Source organism: Solanum tuberosum, unplaced genomic scaffold (genome assembly GCF_000226075.1).
Source record: "Solanum tuberosum cultivar DM 1-3 516 R44 unplaced genomic scaffold, SolTub_3.0 scf00149, whole genome shotgun sequence".
In the NCBI taxonomy this organism is placed as follows: Eukaryota; Viridiplantae; Streptophyta; class Magnoliopsida; order Solanales; family Solanaceae; genus Solanum; species Solanum tuberosum.
In genome coordinates, this window is record NW_006239072.1 from 168420 (window position 1) to 194445 (window position 26026).

Sequence of the window (26026 nt, forward strand, 5' to 3'; positions counted from 1 at the left end):
ATCCCAGAAAGAACCAGTTTTCTGGTCTTCCAGGGAATCAAATTTTTTTTTGTGTTTTTTTTATTCTGTTGGCAAAAATGTTTGTTTTGTTTCCTTGACCTTGAGACACAACAATTTGTTTGGTATGAAAGGAATGTACTAAATACATTTTATTCTTTCATTGGAGATTATTACACTTGTCAGAAAAATATTTATCTGAAAAAAAAACATTTTTTATGACTTTTCTATATATATATATATCTGGTATTCCGCACCTACTCCCTCTTATTGTGTTTTGTGTGATCTACTTTCATTTTTAGTTAAATTCTGACAATACTACTTTGTGGATACCGATTATTAGTTGATTGCCCTGTCTTCAGACTCTCCAAAAATGATGTCGTACTCGTGTTGGATCCACCAAAAATGCACTAATCATGGAGGATCCAACATGCACCTTTCAACATTTTTGAAGAGTTCGAGTTCTTCTTCCTGCTATCCTTTATCACTAAATGACTATTCAAAGTACCAGATAATTATCGACAAACGTCAAATTACAAACTGATAGCATCACTATACTGGTAGAAAGATACAATGTCTCATTTACAATCCTGAAGAACATTTCAAAATTCTATGAAAAAAACATACAAACAATGATGTTGTGCACATGCCCTGTGCATAGCACCCTAAACAAATGCAAACATTATACAATTTCCCCCTTTTTCTGTTGCTTATTTCTATGGAATGTGCAAAAATGACGAAAAAACGATTTACACCACCCTTGCTGTTGTCTGTATGTCTACATGATGAACTTGATATCCGGATTTCTTATCGATTTCAGCCACATATCTGCCATTACACGCGATGATATGCTCCATAGCAAGTCTTGGCCTTTTAGTGGTGAAGATTTCTTTGCTTTCTTCCCCATTTTACCAAGTCCATAAGCTACTAGCCACTGCATTGCTGTCAATTTCTGCTTTTCTGTGTCCCACGTGTTCTTCCTCCCTCCGCTCCTGACTTTCAATCCTCCAATAGCCAGACACGCGATTTTAAACTTCTTTTCCTCATCATCAAAGTTGTTAGTTTCCTCATCAATAGGAACTGCTTGAACCAGTGCTATCATAGGTCCTCCAACTGCCTCGAATTGCCTCAATGGATCCCTCAGTTGAACCACAACTGAGATCATTATACTATCACTTTTGTCATATTTCGTCCAGTCTTCGAGTGGGACAGCAGAGTCCAACGGGTGACCATCATCATCTTTCTTGATAGCTTGAACGTCGAAAGGAGCCTCTTCTTCCGGTATATCTGCCTGAATTTTCAATGCTTCGATTGTCATTGCCTCCATTTTCTGCAGTGTGAATGCAAGAATCTCATCCACTGTCAACGGTTTGTCACTGATGTTCCATATCCCCGTAGAGATCCTCTCGTTCCTGCTGGTGTTCATTGCTGTTGCCATTGATTTCACTACTGCAACTGTCTCAGCAGCACTTGAGCTGGCACCTCCTTCTTTGTTCCTCCCTTGAATAATTGCTGAAGCAATGCCTTCAAACGCTATCTGCTCCGCTGTTTTGCCCATGAGCTCTTCCATTGGCATCATTGATAAGATCTTGGACGTAAATTCCTCTAGCCCGGCAGCTGCCATTCTCTGGAACAACTCGAATCCATTCATAGATGACGGAATAGATGGAAGGACAAATGGTTTTGATATCTGCATTGCAAGTTTCGGAGCGTCTTTTCTCAAAACAGCAGTATTCAGAGGATTCATAGCTGCTAAAAAACCGCCATTTCTTGTTTGAACAACACATCCTAACCCCTTAGCAAGATCAGGTATAAATATGCCCGATTCTCTCTTTTCGTTATCTTCATTTCCTCCTCCTCCTCCTTGCAGCTTTAACGCGGGGGTTTCTTGATTATCCGTCTTGAGCTGACTAACGCCTGGATCTTCCAGCATTTGGAGGAATTCCCTTGTCACGGTTTCCTCATTCGCGTCCAGCCTTTGGGATTCAGAGTCATCCTCCTCCATCTTAACTTGGTTTTCATCTTTAAACATTGATTCAAGTGCTTTGATTTGCTGTGCAATGGAATCTAGTGCTGACAATCTTGTCAAATGCATTTGATCGTGCACGACTTCCTTAACAACCTCGTGACTAGATGATACCGATCTTTTATCAGAATTTCCTTCTGATCGCTCGTCTCCATCTTCCTCCTCCTCTCCTACTTCTTTTGTTGCTTCATCTTTATCTTCCATTTCAACTCCTTTATCTTGAATTTCAATTCCTTTATCCACAATATCGAAATCAGGGAGATCAAGATCCTCTGCTTTCGACTCTGGCTCCTCCTTTACAGGCTCGTCGTCTAGATTCAGCTCATCAATCCCTTGAATATTTGCTGTTGTTCCTGCTTGTGATGGAGTCCAATTAGCTGAACTTAAACTAGACATTCTTGGACTCTGGACGCTAAAAGACGTTTTCGATTGCTTTCTAGCAAATGAAGACGAGTAGCTCTTCGCGTTTTTCGTTCCCCCTTCAGCTTGGCTATAAATCCCAACTCCACCATCTTTCTCCATAATCTGAAATCCCAATTTCAAAACTACCTCTCCTCCTTTCGCCTTCCCGGATAGAGTATAACTCGTATCCCATTGGCGAATTCGATTTCCTTCAAAGCTCTTCTGTACTGACTCCTCAATCATTTCACTCAAATCAACCATGTTTTTTCCAAAATCAAGTTCCTCTGCATCAACTGCAAAGACAAATATGGAAAATGGACGGGGCTCGAATTTATATCGAGCCCCTCCATTACTAGTACCCGTGCCGGGTGTATAATAAACATGACACCTGATAAAAAGTGTTTCTTCAAAATCTGCAGCTCCTTGTGAAACTCTAGATGGCATAGTTTGTACTGCTCCATCTTTAGTTTCTTTTTTTCTTACACAAACAGATAGTCGTAGACCGTTCATGGACGCTGGGAGTCCTTGAACGGTCACGACTTCAACTGAGAATAAACAACTCAACTTTTGCTTACCAATGTGAGCAAGAGCTCGAATTGGTTTCCAGTTCCACAAGCCTTTCTTCTGGGAGTTCGAATCAGCTCCTTTGCTATCCAATTTCTTAACTAACTTCGTGTTGCTGGTGCTGGTGTTGGTGCTGGTATTGCTTTGTTGTTGTATATTGTCCTCGCTCTGGATGTCCTGTTTAGGCCGAGAACGCCAGGGGGATAATGACATCCGCCTGGCTCTCGGCTTAGGATTGACAACGATACTATCAGTATCGTTGTCATTTTTAGCACCACCTGTTAGGGACTCGATTGAAGGGATCGAATCTCGAGGCAAGACAAGGGAGGCGGTTCTTCGAGTTGTTGTAGTATGTGATGGTGGTTGATAGAGTGTTTCACTAAGTGCTTCAAGTTCTTGCAATAATTGTGTATTGGAATTCCTTCTATTAGTTACATAATCCGCCATTACAAGAAGTCGTATGATACAATAGATAACCTTTCCTGATTGATCAACGCGAGTGAACTATATGCTTTGAAATTCACAAAAAGAAGAAAATAAGTTTTTTTTTTTTTTTTTTTTGGGAAATGATTTTGCAATGTAGAATTGGTGGTAGAGATATGATGAGGGGTTAGTTAGGTGAGTAGATTGATGTGTGTATTTGAGGACTGGAAAATTCTGTAGGGATAGATTACTTGGTGCTTTGTGAACCAGGTATTTGCATGAGCTTTGTATGTGATGGATAAGGCAAGAACGTTTGTCTCTATATCTATACCCACCCCACCCCTACCTCAAGTAGGGACCAAACTACATCATTAGTTACGATCCGATAGAATTCAGTAACTTCCATTTACACATTTATCTTGTGTCCGCTAGGCAAGAGGATAGCAAGTTCCGAGCTAAGACAATTATTGTATGAGGTTTACCCAATGCTAAATGTAGAGGTGTATAATAAATCGATATGAATATCATGGGTTGTCCGATAATAAAATGAGTGTGAACCCAATAAGTTGTTTTGTCTTGCGCAATTCAAAGTTAGGGAACTAGAAAACTACTCCCTCTAGCCTCTGTCCAACAATAGTTGTCTATTATATTATTTTGGAATGTCCAACAATACTTATCCACTTTATAAAATTAATGGAAGAATACACTTGGTTCCTAATTTATCCTTATAATTAATTATAATAAAATATTTCTCTATTATATTTTTAAAAACATTGTATTTATTATATTCAAGGGTAATATAATAAAATAAGGAAAAAAAGACCGGATAGAATGTACGCAAAAGTGGCGTTTCTGATCAAAAAGATAAGGGTCCAAGGAATATAGCCCAATATATATGAAGGGACAACTATGAGAACAAAGATAGAGAACTAGATATGTACAAAATTACAAGATTGATTCTCCTGTTTGCATCCAAAGCTCTGATTTGAGTTTGTGTATTACAATATTTTAGATACTATTTATAAACAATTTGAGTTTAAACATTTTATATTGTCCTTTATTAAATGATTTAGAGCACATAAATATTAGTGACTTATTTTAGAATGTAAATCATAAATTTAAAATGTCTTCTTTCTCCCTTTAAAATTCACGTTTAGTTAATCAATATCACGTAAATGGAGACAATTCAATTAAGTCATAGGTTTTATATTAATTAATGCCTAGTTAAATAGTATCACATTAATTTAGACGTATCAATTAAGTTTATGAATTTTAGATCAATTTATGCTTAGTCAAATAATTACATAAATTGAAACGGTTTAGTCTGTTCAACAATACTTGTCCACTATTGACTTTGCACACTTCTTAAGAAACTATAAACAGAAGATTAACTTTATGGGAAAAAGGACAAATATACCCCCGAATTATCGTAAATGGTATGCAGATACCCTCCGTCATACTTTTGGGACATTGGTACCCCTGCCGTCCAAAAATAGAGCATATATACCTTTTATACTCACGGACATACACGTGTCATAATCTTATCCACTGACCTGACATTTATTAAATATCAAATCATTGGATAAGATTGTGCCACATGTCCCTATTTAATCTTCCGTTATAATGAAGGGCATATAAGCTCTAGTTTTTGGATGGCAAGGGCACCAATGTCCCAAAAGTATGACGGAGGGTATCTGCATACCATTTACGATAATTCGGGGGTATATTTGTCCTTTTTCCCATAAAGTTAATCTTCTGTTTATAGTTTCTTAAGAAGTGTGCAAAGTCAATAGTGGACAAGTATTGTTGAACAGACTAAACCGTTTCAATTTATGTAATTATTTGACTAAGCATAAATTGATCTAAAATTCATAAACTTAATTGATACGTCTAAATTAATGTGATACTATTTAACTAGGCATTAATTAATATAAAACCTATGACTTAATTGAATTGTCTCCATTTACGTGATATTGATTAACTAAACGTGAATTTTAAAGGGAGAAAGAAGACATTTTAAATTTATGATTTACATTCTAAAATAAGTCACTAATATTTATGTGCTCTAAATCATTTAATAAAGGACAATATAAAATGTTTAAACTCAAATTGTTTATAAATAGTATCTAAAATATTGTAATACACAAACTCAAATCAGAGCTTTGGATGCAAACAGGAGAATCAATCTTGTAATTTTGTACATATCTAGTTCTCTATCTTTGTTCTCATAGTTGTCCCTTCATATATATTGGGCTATATTCCTTGGACCCTTATCTTTTTGATCAGAAACGCCACTTTTGCGTACATTCTATCCTCTCCAAACATTCATATATTTTGGGTTATATTCCTTGAACTCTTATCTTTTGATGGACGGTTTATCGGAGACGCCACTTTTGCATACATTCTATCCTCTTCAAACACCACTTGTGAGATTATACAGAGTAAATTGTTGTTGTTACTTGAACCCTTGATGTGGATGACAACTAGAGATAAAGCAACAAACAATGTCAAGTACAATCTTGTTCTCTTTTTTTGAACTCCACACAATCTTACAACAAACAAGGGGACAAGTATATCAAACAAAGGAAGAATCTGAACAAGTACCTTTGACAAAATCTATTCATCACATCCAACTCATAAAACTATAATATGGTACAACTCAGAATTGACAGTTGAAAGTTGAGTAACATTACATAAGTATCTTAGGTATATATATACAAGAAAATATATTAAATGTAATATTGAGTGCCATTGTACAAGCAAATCGACACCACAGATGTGGTACAATTAAAGCAAAAACAAGTTCACCATATTTTTTTTTTTGGCTCCACACAATCTAACACAGGGATCTGAATAAGAACCTTTGGCAATATCTATGTACTATATTTGCACAATAGTTGAAAGTATCTTATTAAGCATCGTATGTATAAACAGTGGCAAGGCCAAGATTTTCACTTAAGGGATCAAAATATGAAGAAGTTAACACACAAAGAAGCCGAATGAGGTTCAACATCTACTATGTCTACAAAAAAAGTAATTTTAACCATATAATTTTCCGGCATCACCTGGCTATACCCATGTATGAATACAAGAAAATACTTTAAGATGAAGTATATTACCAAATTACTGACTAAGAAAACAATAGTAGTAGAAGGATGATGGCTAGCAAGAAAAAGACAATATGTATTGGCAAAAAGAAAAAGGGCTTAAAAACACTATCGCGTACAATTGTACGTGCGAATTGACACAACATATGTTAACTAAAACAAAAACTAGTTTAACCATATCAAGTCCCTTTGTGAAGAAGAAGAAGAAACAAAGCAAAGAAACATGAAATCCCTCAGAGTAAAGCTTTTCATCAATGGTCATCAGGCCACTACTTTTAAATTATTCAGCTAACTTCATCATCGGGATTTAAATACTTCTGAAAAATCAAGACACATTATAACATATCGCAGTATAACAATATTCTAAGACGATGTAAATAACCATATTATTGACTAGCACTCCAGAATAGTGATGACTGATGCCTAACAAGAAAAAAGACACCACATTTTTAGATTTTTAGGCATAAACATGTAATACCGAGTGCCATTGTATATGCAAATTGACAGTACATTTGTGGTAAAATTAAGGCAAAAACTACTTAACACTAAATGTAAACAAGAAATCCCTCGGCAAAAAGTTTTTCATCAATGGTCATCAGGCCACTACTTTAAAATTATTCAGTTGATTCATCACAAGTATCAAAGAAACTTCTGAAAAAGCAGACACATTATAACATATCACAGCAATAAATAATTTTTAAAATCACCTGTCACAATGTAAATCATCAATTGGCTTCAGTTCACAACCTTAAATTGCCATAGCTAATATTTATGGAGATGCAAGTTGCATATTACTGACTAAGAAGACAATAGTACTCGAGAACAATAACACCTAACAAGACAAAGACACCATTTAAAGCAAAAAAAAGAAGATGTTTAAACATAACATCAAAAGCAAAATCTAGCTTTTACCACATCAAGTCAATAAATAAACAAAGAATCCCTCAGAACAAAGCTTTTCATCAATGGTCATCAGGCCACTACTTTTAAATTATTCAGCTAATTCATCAGAGGGATTCAACAACAACACGACAAACCACAAGTGAGGTCTAAGCAGGGTGATGTGTACGAAGCCTTACCCCTACCTTGTAAAGAGGTTATTTCAGTCAAACCCTCGTCTCAAGTAAAACACAAGACACATTATAACATATAACAACAACAAATAATTTCTAAAACGAGGTACATTACAAAATTACTGACAAAGAAAACGATAGTACTCTAGAGGGATGATGTCTAACAACAAAAAGGCACCATCTTTAAGCAAAAAACTGGTCAAACATAATATCAAGTGCCACTCAACGTGCAAATCAACACTACATATGTGGTAAAATTAAAGCAAAAAAACTAGTTACTCCAGTAGAGCCCCTCCGCCCAACCAACATTTTGCGGAATCCCTCAGAACAAAGCTTTTCATCAATGGTCATCAGGCCACTACTTTTAAATTATTCAGCTAGTTCATCACAGAGATTCAAATATTCTAAATACAACACAATTTATAACAAATCACAGCAAAAAAAAAAGAACTTTCTTAAATTGGCTACAGTCGTTGGAACAAAAAAGTTCAGTAATTTTCAAATAGCAGCAAATAATTAGAATCTTAACTTGTCTATCAACTAGAATTTGTAAAATTCCCAACTAAAAAAAAGGACTAATGTAAGAAAATAATTCATCCCTCAGAATTGAGTATTTTTCTTCCTTTAAAGATCAGTCTACTTTTAACGTTAAATTTAGAAAGAACTCATCACAGGGATGTAGTGTGAAAAATGAAAAAAAATATATAACATAAGATAAATAAGAACATGAAATAAGCATCGCTCAGAATTAATTTATTCATCAATGTATTTTTCAGTCCACTACTTTTATATTTTTTATCGTCATAGCCATAACAATATGAACTCCAACTATGAATCTGAACAATCATTTTTTCGCGAATTTCATACCACATCTATCAGTTAATCCTTTTAATACATAGATAGTTAAAATACAAAAAGAAAACAACTTATAGCTGGAGTATGAAATTCACGAGAAAAAAAAACTTGAGTTGCGTTTTTGATCATTAACTACTCAAAAAACAACTTTACAGAAGGATAAATATTTATCAATATCAAGTGTATACGCCAAATCAAGCAATTAACTTGAAAAATCAACAAATCAAAGTGAAAAAATGCAAGACAAATGTTACTTTAATTGGTGTAAAAACTCGGTGTGGATAATATTTTTATAAAACGTGAAGATCTAAGTATGAATATAAATATCGGAATAGAAGAATCACCATTTAAGCACAGTGGAGATTTTGCAGAAAATGGAGAAGGCGAAATGAGAAGAAGAGTGGCGGCTGCAATTATGGAGTAGAGGGTTTTATTTATATAGAAAGAAGATAATAGGGGTAGTAAGCCCAAATCTTGTTCAAGGTCCACTTTATTATTTGGGCTTCATCAATTCTATTATAGATTTTTTGATATATTTGATAGGGAAATTTTCAAAAAAAAGACTATAGTTTGGACTTAATTAGAGATGTATAGTTATAATTTGCTTATTACGAATTATTATTACTTGTTTGGGGAGGAGAGAGATGAGCGAGAATAGGAGAGGGAGCAGAGATGCGAGTGAGATATGGGAGAGAGAGGTGAATATATGTTATATTTGTTGTATTAAGTTGTATCATGAATACAATTGATACAACTGATATTGCAAAATGAATACAATTGTATTTAGCTACATATTAGGAGGAGAGATGCGAGCGAGATCGAGAAAGGGAGGAGAGATGCGAGCGAGATCGAGAAAGGAAGGAGAGAGGTAAGTGAGATCGAGAGAGGGAGGAGAAAGGATGAATACATGTTGGATTTGTTGATCATGAATACAATTGATATAGAAAACAAATACAATTGATACACAATACAAATATAGTTATCTGAATACATATACAATTAATATAAAATACAATTATTCCACATATATTTGATTGAATACAATTAATTCATACAAAGGGGATGAATGCATATTGTATTTGTTGTATCAAGTAGCGGAATATGTGATTCGCGTGCATATAATAATAATAATAAATCATTTTAATTGAAAATCACGCACATACATTATACATGTAGTTAATTGTTTATGTAAGTTTGTGTTTTCAAAGTAGAAGTTGAATGCGTGGCTAACTATAGGTGTATCTATGCGTGGACAATAATGACTATGAAATTTGAATACACAAACACATATATAAGTATGTATAGGCTATAAAATACATAACCAAAATTGATAAATATAGTGCTCAAGGCATGACAATGTATTTTGATTTCATACTATATTTAATTCAGTTATTATATTGAACAATTCATAAATCACACATAATTGTCATAATTCAAAACCTATAAATAATAAAAAGGAGAATTACTTCTGAAATTATGGTATGCAAGTCAGCACAAATTTGAATTAATTTCGTGTAATCTAAATGTTTTATTGCACCACATAAAATTAAAGTGTTATGGTGATGATTTCAAGTTACAAACAACTTACAAAAAATAACAATAATGACAATAACATGTCTAGTAAAATTCACAAGTGAGATTTGAGGAAGGTAAAATGTACCTGACTTTACTATTATCTCGTGAAGATAATTATTTCTGAAAGACTCTCGGCTCAAGTCAAGTTACAAACAATAAAAAGGAAAAAATATACATCTCAAGTTTATAGCATGAAAACTATAACGAATCATGAAGCCGATATGATTATCTTGTAAGATACTCTCTCTATCCCTAATTACTTGTCCACTTTTAAATTGACACACCTATTAAGAAAACAATTATTGACATAGTGAGTTTATCATTTTAGCCCTATTAATTATGAAGTAGATGAATTAAAAATTTAAGGTTTTCAAGAAGTCTTACCTTTTTCAAAGTAATTAACTGAGGGTATAATAGGTAAAAAAAATTGTCCTTTCTTGATTTATCAAAATTGACAAGTAATTAGAGACAACTAAAAGGGAAAAAGTGAACAAGTAATTAGGAACAGAGGGAGTAACTCACAAGTCATACCTCGATTTCAAGACTATAAACAAAAAATGTAATTTTTTTCTAAATTATAACATGCAAATCATGACAGATTGATATAAATATCTCATTAAAAAATGTTTGACCATATAAATTAAGTATTCTTTATTTTATTTGAAATTTTTGATGTTGTAATTGAAGATTGCATTTTATTATACTTTTTACAAATACAATAGATTCAAATCCAGAATTCACCTCGAAGTTGAATTTAGAAGGTAAAATTTTTATGGTCACATTACTCACTTCTAATTAATTTAATCTAATTTAAAGTAAGTTGTGATAATTAATTTTAAATATTTTTTGTTTTTGAAAATAAAAAGATTGTCCTTCTATCATTTTCTTCACAAACGCAGAAAAAGTAAGAGGAGAGAGTAAGACGAAATACTTCACATAATCAGCTGAAGGATGAGGCGGAGACCGGGAATCGGAGGTCTGCAGAACGCCGCGGCGGCTAGGGTTTGTGATCTAAGTTTATTTATTTTGAGTTTTTCAAAAAAATCGGTAATTTTTGTTGTTTAATAATCTAACTTTTGTTTTTGCGATCTTCATTGAAGGATCAATATCGTTTGCTAGGGGAAAATGTTGCGAAATTGAGAACAAATCTTATGAAAGAGCAGCTCGCTACTTTTCGATCCCAGCTTGAAGATTTCGCTCGAAAACACAAGGTTTTTTCATTATTTCGTTTTTTTTTTAGTGTGAGAGTATTCTTTTTGTTATTAATTTAAGGTATTTTATTATTTTTTATCACGCTGCGTTGAAGCTAATGAGTTCTGGATATACTGGATTAGCTCCGGTTTGGCTGTAGATTTTGGAATTAGATTTTCAAAAGAAAAAAAAATGTTGAAAACATAGTTTGTCTATGAAACTTGGCAAGTGTTTGAAAATTTATCTTCAAATTTTTTTCTAGTTCCAACATTTTTTGGGTTTTTGGTACTTCCACTCACAAAGCTTCAATTTTTCAAGTAAAATGCATGTCTAAATTCAACTTCAAATTACAAAAGTTATTCTTCAACTAACTTCAAAAACTCATTTTTTTCCCAAGTAAACAGTAGCCAAGTTAATAATATGCACATATTCAATGAATTTACGACCAATACAAAGTTTGAACTAAAGTTGCTTGTTGGGTGAAGCTATTACCGTAACTGTAGCTCTGCCCGTGCTACCTTTGCCTTCAGTTGAACGATTTGGTAGGAGTATGATGATTAAAGCATCTGATTTTGCGAAATTGAGGCATCCATTCCTTAATTTCCTAAAATAAAAAATGGCATAATACATAAATGTGCCCTTTAACTTAGCCTCATTTCACATTTATGCCCTTCAACGTTGGGTATGCACAAGTACGCACTTAAACTTGTATAAAGTTGAACAAGTAGACACATGAGTCCTACGTGACACAATACACGTAGGATAAAAAATGACATGTAAGACATGTGTGTCTATTTGATCAACTTTATACAAGTTTAAGTGTCTACTTGTGCACACCTAAAGTTGAAGGGTATAAATGTGATTTGAGGCCAAGTTAAAGGGCATATTTATGTATTATGCCTAAAAAAAACCAATGTATTGATAAACTACAGAAAGAAGAGTACTGTGAATCATAAGCTATTTTGTAATTAGAAGTACTTGTAATTTGTAAATATTTGGGAAGAAAATATAGCTAAAGAAAGAACTATATAATTGTCAGAGTCTCATATGTGTTGCGAGGAAACATGTATATGTCTAACTCTAATTATCTGTACTTGGCCACCTGTTGCTAATTCCGAAAAAGACATGAAAAGATGCATTTTCAGCTTATTTTATGGTCAACTTGGGATTTATGTGTGGTTATATTAGCAAAGGGATCACAATTGAACTCTACCATTTGTATTTTTCTAGAAGATAATGGTATTGAGATAGTATATGTGCTGTTTATAATGTTTGGGCAGCAACCACACTGGTTGAGTTTGATGGACATTTTCCTTTTTCTGTTCTAACTGGAGTCTTGTAAAAGAGGTTTCGTTGTGCGTTCTGCTTCTTTGGTACTTTTTCTAATTGAAATTTATATATATGCCTTTACTTATTTAACAAAACATTTGAAATAAAAGAAGAAAGTTTTGGTTACTCCTTGTTTTATTTTGCAGAATGACATTCGCAAGAACCCTGCATTCAGGGCACAGTTCCACGAGATGTGTGCTAAAGTCGGAGTAGATCCTCTAGCATCAAACAAGGGTTTCTGGGCAGAACTGTTGGGGATTGGTGACTTCTATTATGAACTTGGTTGGTATCAATCTCCTCCGTAGTTTTGGTTAATGCAAGGCATGCTTAGAAACTTCGTTTTAATGGTGCATGAGAGGAACATTGCATATTATTTCACACTGCAGTTTGACATGCGACATCAAACTTTGAGCAGTATTCTATGTAGTGGCGTGTTCCTGTTATTTTGTGTAAATCATGCTTAATTCTTACCTTTTTTCTTTTGAATATCCATAGTTTTTAAGTATTATGGTTTTGTTGATAAATCTCCAACAAACTGGACTTAAATAAAGCCACCTGTCTAGGCAGGGGTACAGATTATTGAGGTTTGCCTAGCGACTAGACCCCACAATGGAGGTTTGATAAGCTTGGATGATCTTTGTAAACTGCTTGGTCAGAGACGGAAAGCTGTGCGCGAGACAATATCTGAAGATGACTGCTTGCGTGCTATAAGCAAATTGAAGGTATGGACTTAAGCTTTAATGTTTCAATTGGCAGTAACTGAATGATTCATTGAGCAACCGATGCTAAATATACCAGATCCTCTTTTTCATATACTCTGAAGAGCATATTTCACATTTTAGTGCTTTGCGCATCTAATTATGAAGATTCTTCATGTTTCAACCCTTGGATACCAGGATATTTGATTTACCCTTCGGGGTGGCCCAGTGGTTTGGGCTTGGGACTTCCATGTTGGAGGTCTCAAGTTCGAAACCCCTTGCCAGCGAAAGCAAGGGGTTTGCTTCTGGGTCGAGCTTGTCGCACCGGGCTTGCCTAGTGCGAGTTACCTCTCCTATGTGATTTGCGAGCTATTACATAGGAGCGGGGTTTTTACCCTGTGCGCACCCAAAGGGTAGCGGCTGCGGGTTTCCCTTGTCATAAAAAAAAATAAAAAAATACCAGGATATTTGATTTTGCTAGTTGCTTCAGTTAGCAAAATAAAGTAGAAAACAAAATCTGTATTACAAAACTAACCTGTCAACAAAAAGAGGGTAAACTGCAGGATAATTTGTTTTTATTTTTTTAAAGAGAAACAAGTACTGTCTGTTTTCTTAAGTTTTATAGGTTCCTTAGCACATGAAGCATCGAAGATAATGGTGACCATATGTTGCAGGTCATTGTTGCTCATTCAATCCCTCCTCATTTAGATGGAAGATAGGAGAAATACAAAGTTGTTTAAAAACATGATTTAAAGTTTATCATTTGACTCATTTTTCTTGAACGTGTAGTAACCTACATTTCTTTCTGGACTGGTATGTTTTGCTACTGTTTACCGAACTATAAGCTAACATCTAATTTCATCTTTCAGGTATTAGGTAGTGGTTTTGAGGTGATTACAGTGGGAAAGAGAAAGCTTGTTAGATCTGTCCCTACCGAACTGAATAAGGATCACAATGAAATATTAGAGCTGGCCCAGGTACAACCTTTGTTCTTTGTGTTCCTCCAGAAATATCTCTCCTTCGATAATTTTGTAGTTGGGTAATTGCCATGCTGCAAAAAATGTCACTTTCACTTGATGCAGTCATTTTCTCCCTTGTAGTATTTCACAAATTTGGTTTCTTAAACCGGTCCTCGACTCATTTTGGCCGCTTAAAAGGAAATCTGTTATTTCGGCCATCAAAATTTTCTTCTGGATCCATGAATATTACCAAAAGGTTTACAAATTACAAGCTTAGAGAGTTTTCCCCAGATTGTCACTGCTTACTTAGAAACATTGCCTATTAGGTGCAGCTGAGTTTGCTTTGTTATTATAGATATTAAAAGAGGAAGGGAAGAGGGGCGAGTTTATTATCCACATAGTTTTGCACCGTGCACCATTAGCCGTGGGGCTTTCTTGGTTATCTAAAAAAAAAGAAAGAGGAAACCATGTGTGATTGTTTTCTGGTGCCTTTGCTGCAGGCTCAAGGTTTTGTGACTGTTGATGAGGTACAAAGACGCCTAAACTGGTCTTCAGGTCGTGCAACTGATGCGCTTGAAACACTGTTAGAGGTAAGTTTTCGATGTTATTCCTTGTTCTTTCCTCTCTTCTTTTCCATTAAGGCTCTAAATATATCCTTCTAGATTTTTTGTGGTTGGACCTAACAAATATGGGTCTCGTGCATCCAACAGGAAGGGCTTGCCATGATCGATGATGGACATAGAGATGGCAAACGTCGATACTGGTTCCCTTGTGTGTCCTCTGTCTCCTCCTATGTAGGTGCAGACACTCTTTAGCGTTTTCCTTGTTCAGATATGAGAATATTTCACTTTGCACCACGAACTTGGAGGATTGTTTCAAATAGAGATGCTACTTTTTTATCCGTTTCCGTGGTCCAACAAGCTTTTGATTTGCAGTTATTGCAAATGTCAAGTGTGTTACCCTATTGTGTAATCTTAGTGTTGAATCATTCATTGTTATGTCGTACACTTCAACCAAATTGGTATTATAAAGTTGTGAAAGGTTGATGGTATTTCCGAGGGTCTATTGAAAACAGTCTTTCTACCCCCACAAAGGTAGGGGGTACAGTCGGCATAATTCCTACCCTCAATCGTGGGATTACACTTGATATATCGTTGTTGGTTGAGAGTATTGGTTGTTTGCTGGAAAGTGTTGTTTTGTACCTGCCACGAGTCTCTGAATTCGTTTGATAACCAACTAGTCTGAGGACTGATGAACTATAAGTTGGAACTGTATATATGTGTACCACCAACTATAACAACTTCGTAAGTGAGATCCGGGGAGACTTTTAAGATGTACGTAGACTTTATTCCTACCTTTGTGGGGTATAAAGATTATTTTCTATAGATCCTCAACTAAAATCTTAAAGATAAATGTACCAGAACTTGTTCAACCAGCCACTAGTTTGTTTAAGATAAATACACGAGAATTCGTTTAACCCTTTCTACAAAAGCTTAGGCAGATGAAAAGAAATCACTTTGAGACGTCATAGTCTTATCGTTTATCTAACTATTTCATCAATTTCTTTCCAAGTGGTTTTTGGAGATCCACTAATAGCATTGCAATTCATTCAACATCCACAAATTACACCATAGCTGCAAATTCAAATACTGAATCAAAGACGAAATGACATGAACGGTAACACAAACTCAAATTCTATTCATTAAGACAATGTTGTTAAGTTCAAAAACAAGATAAAAAGTGTGTAAGTGTGAACGTATACAGTAATTCGCGATAAGAGTCCCAGCTCTTCTCAGTACAAACAGTCTGGACCTGGAACCGCGGTTATAATGAAATGCTATTACTCAGTTTTAGATGGGAAATGGTTTCCACCACTGGCAATCTTATAAAGGTAAAATCCAGTCATTACCACACTGCAAAAAGAAGATATCAGGTCAGCATTTTCGATTTTCCTGACTATTTTTCGCAAGATATGAACAAACAAATACTGGAAAGGAAACTAAGCATGACAGTTTGGTGCATCTTCTAACTTCTGTAATACACAACAATTTTTTAACATATACATGTATTTTGATAACAATGATGTCTGGATTAGCTTGCGCGCACTAGACCTTTCCACCTCTTTGCTCTCTTGGTTACTCGAACTCACAACTTTAGGGTTGGAAGTGACGGGTGCTTACCATTCGAGCAATTACCAGTAGTTCAAACTGTTAGGTGTAATCCACAATCAATTATATAATGACCACACCCTTGGGGTTTCGTAGATATCACGCAAATTGGCACCACACCTTCCCGGATTTGGTGTATTTCATATTTGATCGTTTAATGGCACTATTCCTCCCTAGATTGTGAACCTATGGTCCCTTGTACTAACCTAAAAAAATGAAAAACAGACTCATTACAACCCGAGGTCAAGGTCATGTCTGGGCTTGATTCAAAAGGAGATTGGTTGGGACGGGGAGCTTAGGTCCTCGAGAATCCACATACCACCACGGAGGAGCATAAAGGGGAAGGTGAACCACTGAACTTGTGACATTGTTTCACTCATGGGTAGTTAGAGATGGAAAAAGTTTCTTTCTGACTGTCTGCACTAGATGGAATCAGAGAAACATTTTTTAATCTAGACAAAACTTGTGAACTTGCATTGAAAAAGCTATCAAGAGATCAAAGAAAAAACATTAATTTACTAATTGGATAGTATAGTGATCCCCATAAAGTGAAGAAAGAAACACAAAATGAAAGGTAATGTAAGATGTTCTTGGAAATTCGACTTCACTGCACATAGCAATCTAATGTTCAGTTTGCGACTAGGTAGTTTACATATATACAGACCATGATAAAGCAACTTGACATATTATGTGTAACATGTATCAAGTGAATCACGCCACACAAATCTGATGTATTTATGAACGAAACGGAACAGATAAATGAAATACTACCACTAAATAAGTTAATAACACAACTTGTATGGCATGCTTTCTATTTGGAGTTACCTGATACCCGCAACAACACCAGCTGGCATTATCTTTGAAGTTTGCATGTACCGCTGTCCCATGACCCATGCTAACACAGCAGCACAACCTGTTTCAAGCGAAGAAAAGTTAAGTGGAGATAATTTGTCCAGCCAAAAAAACATAGGAAATTCAATGTTATCGCAAGAAAATGAATGAAGCTTTCATTTTTTTACCCCTTCGAATCAGAATATGATCATGATTACATTAAAAAAACTTAAACACATTTTCCCCATATCTTCCGTTTCTACAGAATTGAACTACAAAATATTAAGATTGAACTTGACACTGCAGACTGTTAGAGGGATCCATACCAAAGGATGTTGCAACTCTTGGTGTCTTTGGGCAACAACAACAACATACCCAGTGTAATCGCACAAGTAGGTTTGGGGGAGGGTAGTGTGTACACAACCTTACCCCACCTTGTGAAGGTAGAGAGGTTGTTTCTGATAAACCCTTGGCTCAAACAAACAAGTATGTTAAGCAAATACAGTAGTGGAGAAATTATGTTGAAAACAATGAAGAAGAGAAGAGTAACAATGACAAATAATACGATAACGGAAGCAAAAGATCTTGGTGGCTTTGGGCAACGCTTCAAATTCATACTAGTCATCTCAAGTAATTCCTATTGTATTAAGCTTTAGGTGATATGCTGAATTAAACAGAACAGGAAACTAGGGACGTAAAGAGAATTACATAGAGTAAAAGCCTATGCAGTAGTAAAGAATGTGACATTACACTGGAAGCTAATGAATCATGATTGAAGGAGTTAGTAATGCAATTGATGCATTGTTTTCTTCTTTAAAAACCTTCTTTACGCATCTGTTGTAGTTGTCTTAAGAGTTAACGATAAACTGATAAGAGGACCATTTGCCTTTTATCTCCCTATGGTTGTCATCTTTTGCGCGTTACCTCTCTGGCACGTGACATGCAGAGGTGTAAAACACAAAATGCATTATGTGACTGTTTTGCTTTTACCGCGGCTGTAGCATGATCAACATCATGCATTAGCTAAAAGTTGGCATGCGGACCAAGAAAATATATGAGATAAAGGTACATGGAAGGAAGGGCAAAAAGATACACAATCATTCCCTTTCTCTTTGGTCTAAGCTAGTTCAGAACTCGTTTTTTTTTTCAGAATCATTGCACAACTCAACACCTATTCAAATGAACCTATCAGTTTCTCATATGTTTAGAATCATTATTCACTTTCCTCAGGGCTAAGAACCAAGAATTTCTCAGTTCACAGAAAGATCCAATAGCAATGTCTTATCATCTACTGCAAACCATACAACAGCTACACACAAACTTCGTAAAACAGACACATAAACAATCAAGGAGAAAAGCTTTCTCCCCTTGAGATATCTAAAGCAGAGCAACAAAAAATCAGACCTTTTCACAGTACATAGAATCTGGCAATATCATGGAAACAAAACCATAGTCATATCTAAATTTAGGCTGCAGCAGTGTCCAATGACCAATGTTGCTTGGACTCTTCAAAAATGTCATCGGGTGCATATCGGATCCTCCAAAAGTAGTGCATTTTCAGAAGATCCGACACGATACAACAAGATTTTTGGATAGTCCGAGCAACATAGGTAGGCAAAATCATGACTTTCACAAACAGGAATCGAAATATAAAGAAGTACACACAGAAGCTAAGATCCAAAAGGATTCAACATCTAGTATATATATATATACATAAAGAAAAAGCATTAAACTTATATACACGGTATAATTTTTCAGCGAAGGTGATTCAGATGAACCCTTGCACCACTAGCTCATAAAGCCACTGCCTTCAATTCCAGTAATATTCATTCCATATGATTAATACAACATTTTTTCACTTACAAGAGAGTAAAGGGTACAATATTACAACTTAAATGTTTTTTGAATTTCTTCTATACCTGCAAATAACATATAAGGAAATGAAAAGACTATATACCTGTTTCAAGAAACAAAGCAAAGTAAGAGTTTTTGCGCTTGTGAAATGCTTGGAGACTCAAGTAACCAGCTAAAATGAGCAAAAAACCAGTACCCAAACCTCCACCCAAGGAAGCTAAACTTCCTTTCTTGGAATACCCTATAATTCCACCACACACAAGAATCAAACCATAGGGGATTGTAAAGCAAAAATCATGCATTTTTATCCAATGGGGTTTTAAGAAAGATTGAATCTTGATAAATTTAGCAAAAAATTGAGAGATCAAGAATGAAAAGATTCAATTTTTAAAGGATCTTGGTGGGTAAAACTTGAAATTTTTTAATTTTTTGAGGTGGGAATTGGCATATAGTACATCTGATAAAAACTAATTTGGTCAAAAGGCCAAAAGTCTCAGGTTACCTATTACCTAACCTCCATGTTGTTTGTTTTACTGGTCAAAATTACCCTCTGAATTTTGTTAAATGACACACATATTTGGTTAATTTACAGCTGAAAAGAAGATGTATGTGAGGGTAATATTGTCAAGAAATTGAGCTGGTAGATGTTTGACCCAGTGTGCTTGTGGCTTTGTGGAAAGTCCACACGACATTTGAAACAATTTTGTCTGTTGTGTATTGTTTTTTGTTATTTATAGTAAAACAATTGGGCTGTGTTAGGCAAGGCTATTAAATATTACTGTTAAGAGTCGGTCAAAAACACATCAAAATTATCATTTTTTCACGAGTTTCATACTTATTATGGCTTGTTCTATTTTTTATTTGAACTATTACACCCTCTATTTCATATCATATTAGTTGATTATTTTTCTTTTTACACGCATATTAAGAAATTATAAATAAGAGAATAAATTTATTAATTTGCCCCTTAAGAAACTTCTTGGAAATTTTCTTTTTGTACAATGTAACTTCCCCTTAAATGGCAACAATAATACAAACAACCACTTGAGTATGTATCTGCATGAGGTGAAACTAGGATTTTTACTAACGAAATTCAAAATATAAAGAAATAAAACAGAAAGAGTCAAAGGTATTCAATGTCTGTTATATATACATAAAAGATAATTTTAACTTTGTAAATATCGTGTAATTTTCCAGCCAAGGGAGTTTGGATGAACCCCTTGCGCCCCCTAGCTCCACCTTTGTACATGCCAATAAAATTCAGTCGAGGGGAGGGACTAAGAGGTCATAAGAATCCTTCTCATTTCATGGCTACCTCTAGTATTGCACCCTGAACCAATCAATGAGGTTATCCAAACCTGATCGGACCTCACTGATTCATCGTCATCGTTCCTATGCCAACTCCAAAAGGCATGTGTTGAGTTGACCATCTTAAGTTCGCCATGACCAAAGCTTGCTTCGCGGAAGACTGACCATTCTGGTGGGGGCTGTTTGTACCTGTTGAAGGTGCCAAGACATGTAAAAACTCTTCCATATTTCAAATAACTCTACTTTATGTTTAAACTACAGTTATCAACACAAAGAACATGAAAAGAGAATCTTATAGTAGGACTAGTAACATCAACAACAACATAACCAGTGTAATTTCACAAGTAGGGTTCAGGGAGGGTAGTGTGTATGCAAATCTTATCCCTATCTCAGCTAGGACTAGTGGCACGTTAAAACTTCTGTAACTCAAAATGAAGGGGGAGGTAGGAAACCTATCTTTCCTATGGGGTAGTAGTTGATTAAATTTCCAGAACAGTTTAACATGAGTTTTCAGCTTCACAAAGCCTGGAATAAAAGTGTGATTTAGGAGAACACACATGAAAAATAAGTGATTTTTCTTACTTATTTTAAGGTGTTCGTAAGTGTAAAAAAATCTCAAGAACATTTATATGTAATCTAGGAGAACACTTTGGGGTGGAGGATGGGGTATGGAGTGGGAGGTCGTGGTTGGTGCAGGTTGGGGTGAGGAGACAATGAGCTTGTAATGTCACTTACGAAACTTGTTTTCTATATTTCGACTAGGGAAGTCATTTTCCTGATTTTCAAGGAACTCGTTTATCTAAATTTAGCCAGATTGAAAAACTTTTTCCGGAAGATGTTTTCCTTCATATACCAAAGACACCAGTGCTTGCCTTTTTACGTTTTTACTCTCTCCTTTGTTGTCAAAATCACTCAACCACAATGTAAAAGCTTATTACAATTCCACATAAAATATACATACCGTTAAAGAATTCAACTATTTGGTGCTACAGTGCTCAACATGATGGGAGAAATTACTAGAAGAAGAGTTACCTGTGAGCTAAACCTTCTCTATTTCCTCCATCGCCAATTGTAATGTGGACAGCACCGCAAGGATCAGATTTACCGTTGTAAACTCGTTTCTGTTGTCAAAGAAAACACTCAATTAGGTAAAGGTTAATTAAAAAAAACAGTATAAGCAATGCAGGCATACCGTGCGTTCATAAGCATGAACATGCCCAGTGAACACTAAATCTGCACCAGCAGCATATAACAAAGGCTCCATAGACGCCATCATGTCATCACCTTCACCTTGATGGGCTCTGTTACTATTATACCATGGCACGTGGAATAGCACAACTAACCAAGGTGTTCTTTTACGATCGACTTTTAGAAGATCAGCCTGCAGATCAAGATCCATAATTGAACTAATTAGCAAGTATGAAATGTGAAGAGATTCTTAGGTTTCTCCTTATATAATACCCCCTTTGCGCAATATAAGTGAAAGGGCTCAGAGTACAAGAGTCGAAACACTAAACTTCGACTATAAATCAGGTATGGATTCTCCAAAAAATTTAAATAAAAATTTACATATTTTGAAAACTACACAAAAAGTACTACAAGTCAACATAGCCACTGTTTCAAAATATTTTTAAAAAAATGAGAAAATTATAGTCAAAGAAAAAACAGTATGACTCTCCAAACAGTAACATAGTGGTATCTTTTTACGTGTAAGCTCCAAAGTTTCTTATTATGACAATGGACAGAAATATCTTCAGATCTAAAAGTATAAAGCAACAAAATTATCTTCTGTTTTGTATTGGCACTTCCTAAGGATTGGAAATTTCCTGAAATGTCATGTCTAAAACTGTAAAACAAAAGCAACTTAATCTTTTTCATGCTGAATTCTACATGATTATAAATTCTTCAAAGCCATATGAGACTTTCCCATTTTAGGAATAAATGAGAGCTCATCTAACCTTCAGCCAGCTATATTGATCAGATCGCTCATCATAAGGAGCATAAGAACCGAGCATAATGATATGAGCCCCAGCAACATCAAATGAATAGTATAGATTTGAAGCGGATCCACTCTCCGCAAATGGCATCTTCCACCTTGAGTTATAAGAGACAAATCCATCCTCTAGAAATAGTATTCTTTCTTTTTCATGATTCCCTTGTGTCACCATCCATGGCCTAGAACTAGCGAGCGGCTGAACAAGTTGACCAAATGAGTCCCACCTATGTTGGAAACAATCAGCATAAGAAAGGTCACCAGGGAGCAAATGAATATCGTATTTGCACTGGTCTATGTGGTCCAAAGTTGACTTAGTCCATCCAGTCTGGCCCAAATCACCGGCAACAGCAAAAGTAACTGGAAACTTAGAGGGGGGAGTTTTCAGCTGGAATTCAAGACCTTCTCCTCCACATCTATAGAAGTAAGTGGTATTATCTTGCAATGGTCCAATGATTGTGTGATGTATCTTCCCCGAACTATATAATACATAACTATACTTGGTACTTTCTCCTTGAGATATAGCACTATATTTTCCGGGGGATGTTCCATATTCAACAATAGAAGGAGAAGATCCATCATTGGTAATCCATGTGACCCGCATGTGTTTCTCCCCAGCTAAGGAGATGTGAACCTGCAATGGGAAAATCAATTCCCTTGATGAGGTCCACAAGCTCAAATCATGAACCCAAATACAAAGTATATCACTTTACAGATTAAAATCAACAGGTCTTTTGACAACTTAAAATAACATTAATAACATATTTGAACAAACATAAACGCCACAAAAACCAAATAGTTTTAGGCAGCTTACAAACTTTATTGGTGTTATCAATGGACCTAGGGCATACCAAGCTAATTTAATTATACTTGTCGTACAAAGAAACACATATAGTCCATACTAATAATAGGTAATGTACCTTTCTATGAAGAAAATAATATCGACTCAGGATCAGTATTGAGTATTAAGGAACCCAAAGATGGTGCAATTTATATAAGCAGACTTACACTGATCGTCAAGGCATAACTGTCGTTAAGGCTTTAACAGAATTCTCAGACTGATCCTCAAGGCATAATTGTCATTAAGGCTTCAATAGAATGCTCAAAGCGGAAGCCTTTAACCAAACAAAATACAAATTCATGATTAAAGTCAAGTTTTTTTCTCTATTTTCTTTTGTGATAATGATAGTGACCAGGTCAGCTTGTTCACACAGTTGACACCGCCCGACTCCCAATAGATGTCAGTAACTCTGTCCACCAAAACCACCTAGCTTTTTTTGCTCTACTTGGGATTTAAATCCTGGTCTCCCACCAGATGCATTGATCACTAGGTACTAAAAGCCAGCTTGTTTTTTTTAAAAAAAAAAACTGGTAATATTGTATTCCTCGGCACTATGGCTATGCTGGCAACCTCCAAACAGGCTCGAAGTCTACTAACTGAACTTCATCATTTACAAATTCTTCTTTACACCAACTTATTCTAACTAGGGAAAAGGTCTATTGGCCGTGTACTATTCGAAACTTCTAAATTTTGCTTGGTTGGGTACTAAAAATTTATCCCAAGATTATCTCCCCTTATCCATCACACCGAACAACCCCTTAGTTCATTCATACCCTTGTTATTAGTAAAATTATCTTGTATTTTCCCTCGACACTAATAAAGCTCTAGCGTGAAATGTAGATTCCACATGTCCAAATCCTTCATTAAAAACGTCTAGATTTACCCTTCAACTTGACTATAGTTTAAAATTACTCTCAAATTGGAGTGTCAGACTTCTGTTAGGGGTCAAGGGAAAAAGTGAGCCCCTTTGTAAGGCCCAAGGGAAGTCAAAGTTGCTCAATTTCGGAGAGTACAGAGACAAATTTAACCATTTTCCCCTCCTAACAAAGACCATTTCCTCTGTATGTTGTGTACTGCTCCCATTTCACATTACTTCGTTGCGATTACGGCTCTCATTTTTGTATTCCCTTTTTCAAACTCCTCGGAAATGCTTTATTTTAAGCCGAGGGTCTTTAGAAAACAGTCTCTCTAATACTATGAGGTACGGCTAAGGCCTTTGTACACACTACTGCTCTACCCTCCCAGACCCCACTTGTGGGATTACAGTGGATATGTTGGTGTTGTTCACAACAGCAAGATGAAACCAACTCCCCCTATATGACCTCCGCAGACTGCAGCAAAGTAGCTGGTTCCAAGTCCAGATTAACGAAATGAAAATTCAAGCAAAATCAGAGTAATAAACAGAAGAAATGAACTTTTAAGTCCACATAATTAACGAGGCAAATGGGGAAGACATGTCCAAACAAAACTTCAACTTAGTTCAAATACTTATTTTCTTCAAAAATAACCAAATTCATGTCCAAAAGCCTACTAAATTTTAATTTTTTAGTGTCCAACCCAGTTTGCACCCAACAATTACACAGGATCATTTAACTCCCACCTGCAACAGGCTAGAACATAATTAACCAGGTAAAAGGCAGAATCATTTAACTTCGTTGATAATTTATACCTGCTGAGGCTGGGAAGAAGATTTCGGATCCCATGGAAAATGGAGGGTTTTCCGAGGCGGCGGTCGGACATAATCGCCGGCGAATACAGTTCCGGCGATGAACAAAATAACCGTCAAAAGGTGTAGCAATATCTTCATCGTGAATCTCATAGACTGATTCGTTACTGCGAAGTGTATAAATACCTAACTTTGGAATATTTTATCCTCTTTTTTTTCTCTTGACCAATTAATATATAAAAAAAATAATGTACATTCATTCGTTTTGGAACTTGTTCATAATCTTTCACAAATTTATTTTAGTTTTATAATATGCAAAAGTTATATGAAATCGCTGAAGAAATTTTTTTGTATATTTAAATTATAAAGAAGAGGAAATACATAATTACCCCATGGAACTTATACCTTTTTTTTAAGTAGACACCTTAAGTTTGCGGGAGTCCTATTACCCCACGAAACCATCCAAAAGCACAATAAATACATCATTTTGACCCGTTTCACACCCATCAGTGTTGTCACGCAGGTTGGGCGCGTCAAGGAATAAAAAAACAACATCCAACCAATGTTAAACCACCATGTGGCATTCCCAATTTGAATTAGCTTCTTCATTAAATAGACCATCTTCCCCAAAATTCTCCATTGTTAGCCGTTGGATTCCTGCAATTTTTCATTTTAATTTTTTTTTTGTTTAAAATCTGTTAAATCAATTTCCTGTGATTAGGTTTTGAGGAAGAGATGTCAAATGCAAGCTTGAATCGCATTTGTAATGACGATAACGATCCAATGTTGCATTTAACAATGCGATGCAAACATGGAGACTTGATGCAATTGCAGACTTCGTGGTTTGAGGACAACCCAGCTAGAAAATTTTGGTCCTGTCCACGCTTTCGTGTAAGTTCGATACATATTTCTTTACTTTTTTTTTTGTTCAATGATTTCAATAAATTCACTGTGTATGGCCTATTTTAGGAAAATTCATGCAAGTACTTTAGATGGAGGGATCTTGAGGAGATTGATATGCGATCCAAGTCTGTTATTCCAAGATTGGCGAATAGAATTAAGGAATTGGAAGAAGCATTACAATTCTATAAAAGTAAAGAGAAGATGAAATTGTTGGAGAAGAAAGGTGATCAAGTATGTCATGATAAGCTAATCAAGAAGAAGAA

At 35.4% G+C, this 26026-nt stretch overlaps 4 protein-coding genes and 1 long non-coding RNA gene across 5 annotated transcripts; 1 reads left to right on the forward strand and 4 right to left on the reverse strand.

Annotated features, from left to right (window-relative positions):
• Positions 1-530: 530 nt before the first annotated feature.
• Positions 531-3656, reverse strand: LOC102591140 (uncharacterized). Its single transcript, XM_006352442.2, has one exon. It carries the CDS (start codon positions 3434-3436, stop codon positions 776-778), a length of 2661 nt encoding a protein of 886 aa, XP_006352504.1. The 5' UTR covers positions 3437-3656; the 3' UTR covers positions 531-775.
• Positions 3657-5490: 1834 nt separating this feature from the next.
• Positions 5491-8853, reverse strand: LOC107061553 (uncharacterized). Its single transcript, XR_001474056.1, has 2 exons — positions 8792-8853; positions 5491-5895 (listed from the first exon to the last, which is right to left on the reverse strand). It is a non-coding gene; the product is annotated as an uncharacterized lncRNA (long non-coding RNA).
• Positions 8854-10901: 2048 nt separating this feature from the next.
• Positions 10902-15250, forward strand: LOC102591468 (vacuolar protein sorting-associated protein 22 homolog 1). The gene is made up of 7 exons (XM_006352443.2): positions 10902-11024; positions 11123-11233; positions 12689-12824; positions 13110-13264; positions 14110-14217; positions 14700-14789; positions 14910-15250. The coding sequence occupies exons 1-7, from the start codon at positions 10974-10976 to the stop codon at positions 15012-15014; spliced, it is 756 nt and encodes a 251-aa protein (XP_006352505.1). The 5' UTR covers positions 10902-10973; the 3' UTR covers positions 15015-15250.
• A 539-nt stretch (positions 15251-15789) lies between these two features.
• On the reverse strand, positions 15790-19530 carry LOC102591810 (protein FATTY ACID EXPORT 5-like). The gene is made up of 3 exons (XM_006352444.2): positions 19156-19530; positions 17193-17280; positions 15790-16112 (listed from the first exon to the last, which is right to left on the reverse strand). The coding sequence occupies exons 1-3, from the start codon at positions 19352-19354 to the stop codon at positions 16040-16042; spliced, it is 360 nt and encodes a 119-aa protein (XP_006352506.1). The 5' UTR covers positions 19355-19530; the 3' UTR covers positions 15790-16039.
• Positions 19531-20031: 501 nt separating this feature from the next.
• On the reverse strand, positions 20032-25087 carry LOC102592137 (purple acid phosphatase 18-like). Its single transcript, XM_006352445.2, has 5 exons — positions 24864-25087; positions 22319-22987; positions 21553-21741; positions 21393-21481; positions 20032-20549 (listed from the first exon to the last, which is right to left on the reverse strand). The coding sequence occupies exons 1-5, from the start codon at positions 25011-25013 to the stop codon at positions 20330-20332; spliced, it is 1317 nt and encodes a 438-aa protein (XP_006352507.1). The 5' UTR covers positions 25014-25087; the 3' UTR covers positions 20032-20329.
• Positions 25088-26026: the final 939 nt, after the last annotated feature.

Bases quoted from the DNA above. Each gene is read 5' to 3' on its own strand.
- LOC102591140 (XM_006352442.2), bottom strand. From the start codon at position 3,436: ATGGCGGATTATGTAACTAATAGAAGGAATTCCAATACACAATTATTG.
- LOC102591468 (XM_006352443.2), top strand. From the start codon at position 10,974: ATGAGGCGGAGACCGGGAATCGGAGGTCTGCAGAACGCCGCGGCGGCT. The intron at 11,234-12,688 runs GTTTTTTCATTA...TTTATTTTGCAG, and splicing joins ATTTCGCTCGAAAACACAAG to AATGACATTCGCAAGAACCC. The intron at 13,265-14,109 runs GTATGGACTTAA...TTCATCTTTCAG, and splicing joins GTGCTATAAGCAAATTGAAG to GTATTAGGTAGTGGTTTTGA.
- LOC102591810 (XM_006352444.2), bottom strand. From the start codon at position 19,354: ATGCATGATTTTTGCTTTACAATCCCCTATGGTTTGATTCTTGTGTGT. The intron at 17,281-19,155 runs GTATATAGTCTT...CGCTTGAAACAG, and splicing joins TGCTTTGTTTCTTGAAACAG to GTTGTGCTGCTGTGTTAGCA. The intron at 16,113-17,192 runs GTAACTCCAAAT...TTCTTTTTGCAG, and splicing joins GGTGTTGTTGCGGGTATCAG to TGTGGTAATGACTGGATTTT.
- LOC102592137 (XM_006352445.2), bottom strand. From the start codon at position 25,013: ATGAGATTCACGATGAAGATATTGCTACACCTTTTGACGGTTATTTTG. The intron at 21,482-21,552 runs GTATGCCTGCAT...CTTTGACAACAG, and splicing joins TTCATGCTTATGAACGCACG to AAACGAGTTTACAACGGTAA. The intron at 20,550-21,392 runs GTAACTCTTCTT...CACCTTCAACAG, and splicing joins AGAGAAGGTTTAGCTCACAG to GTACAAACAGCCCCCACCAG.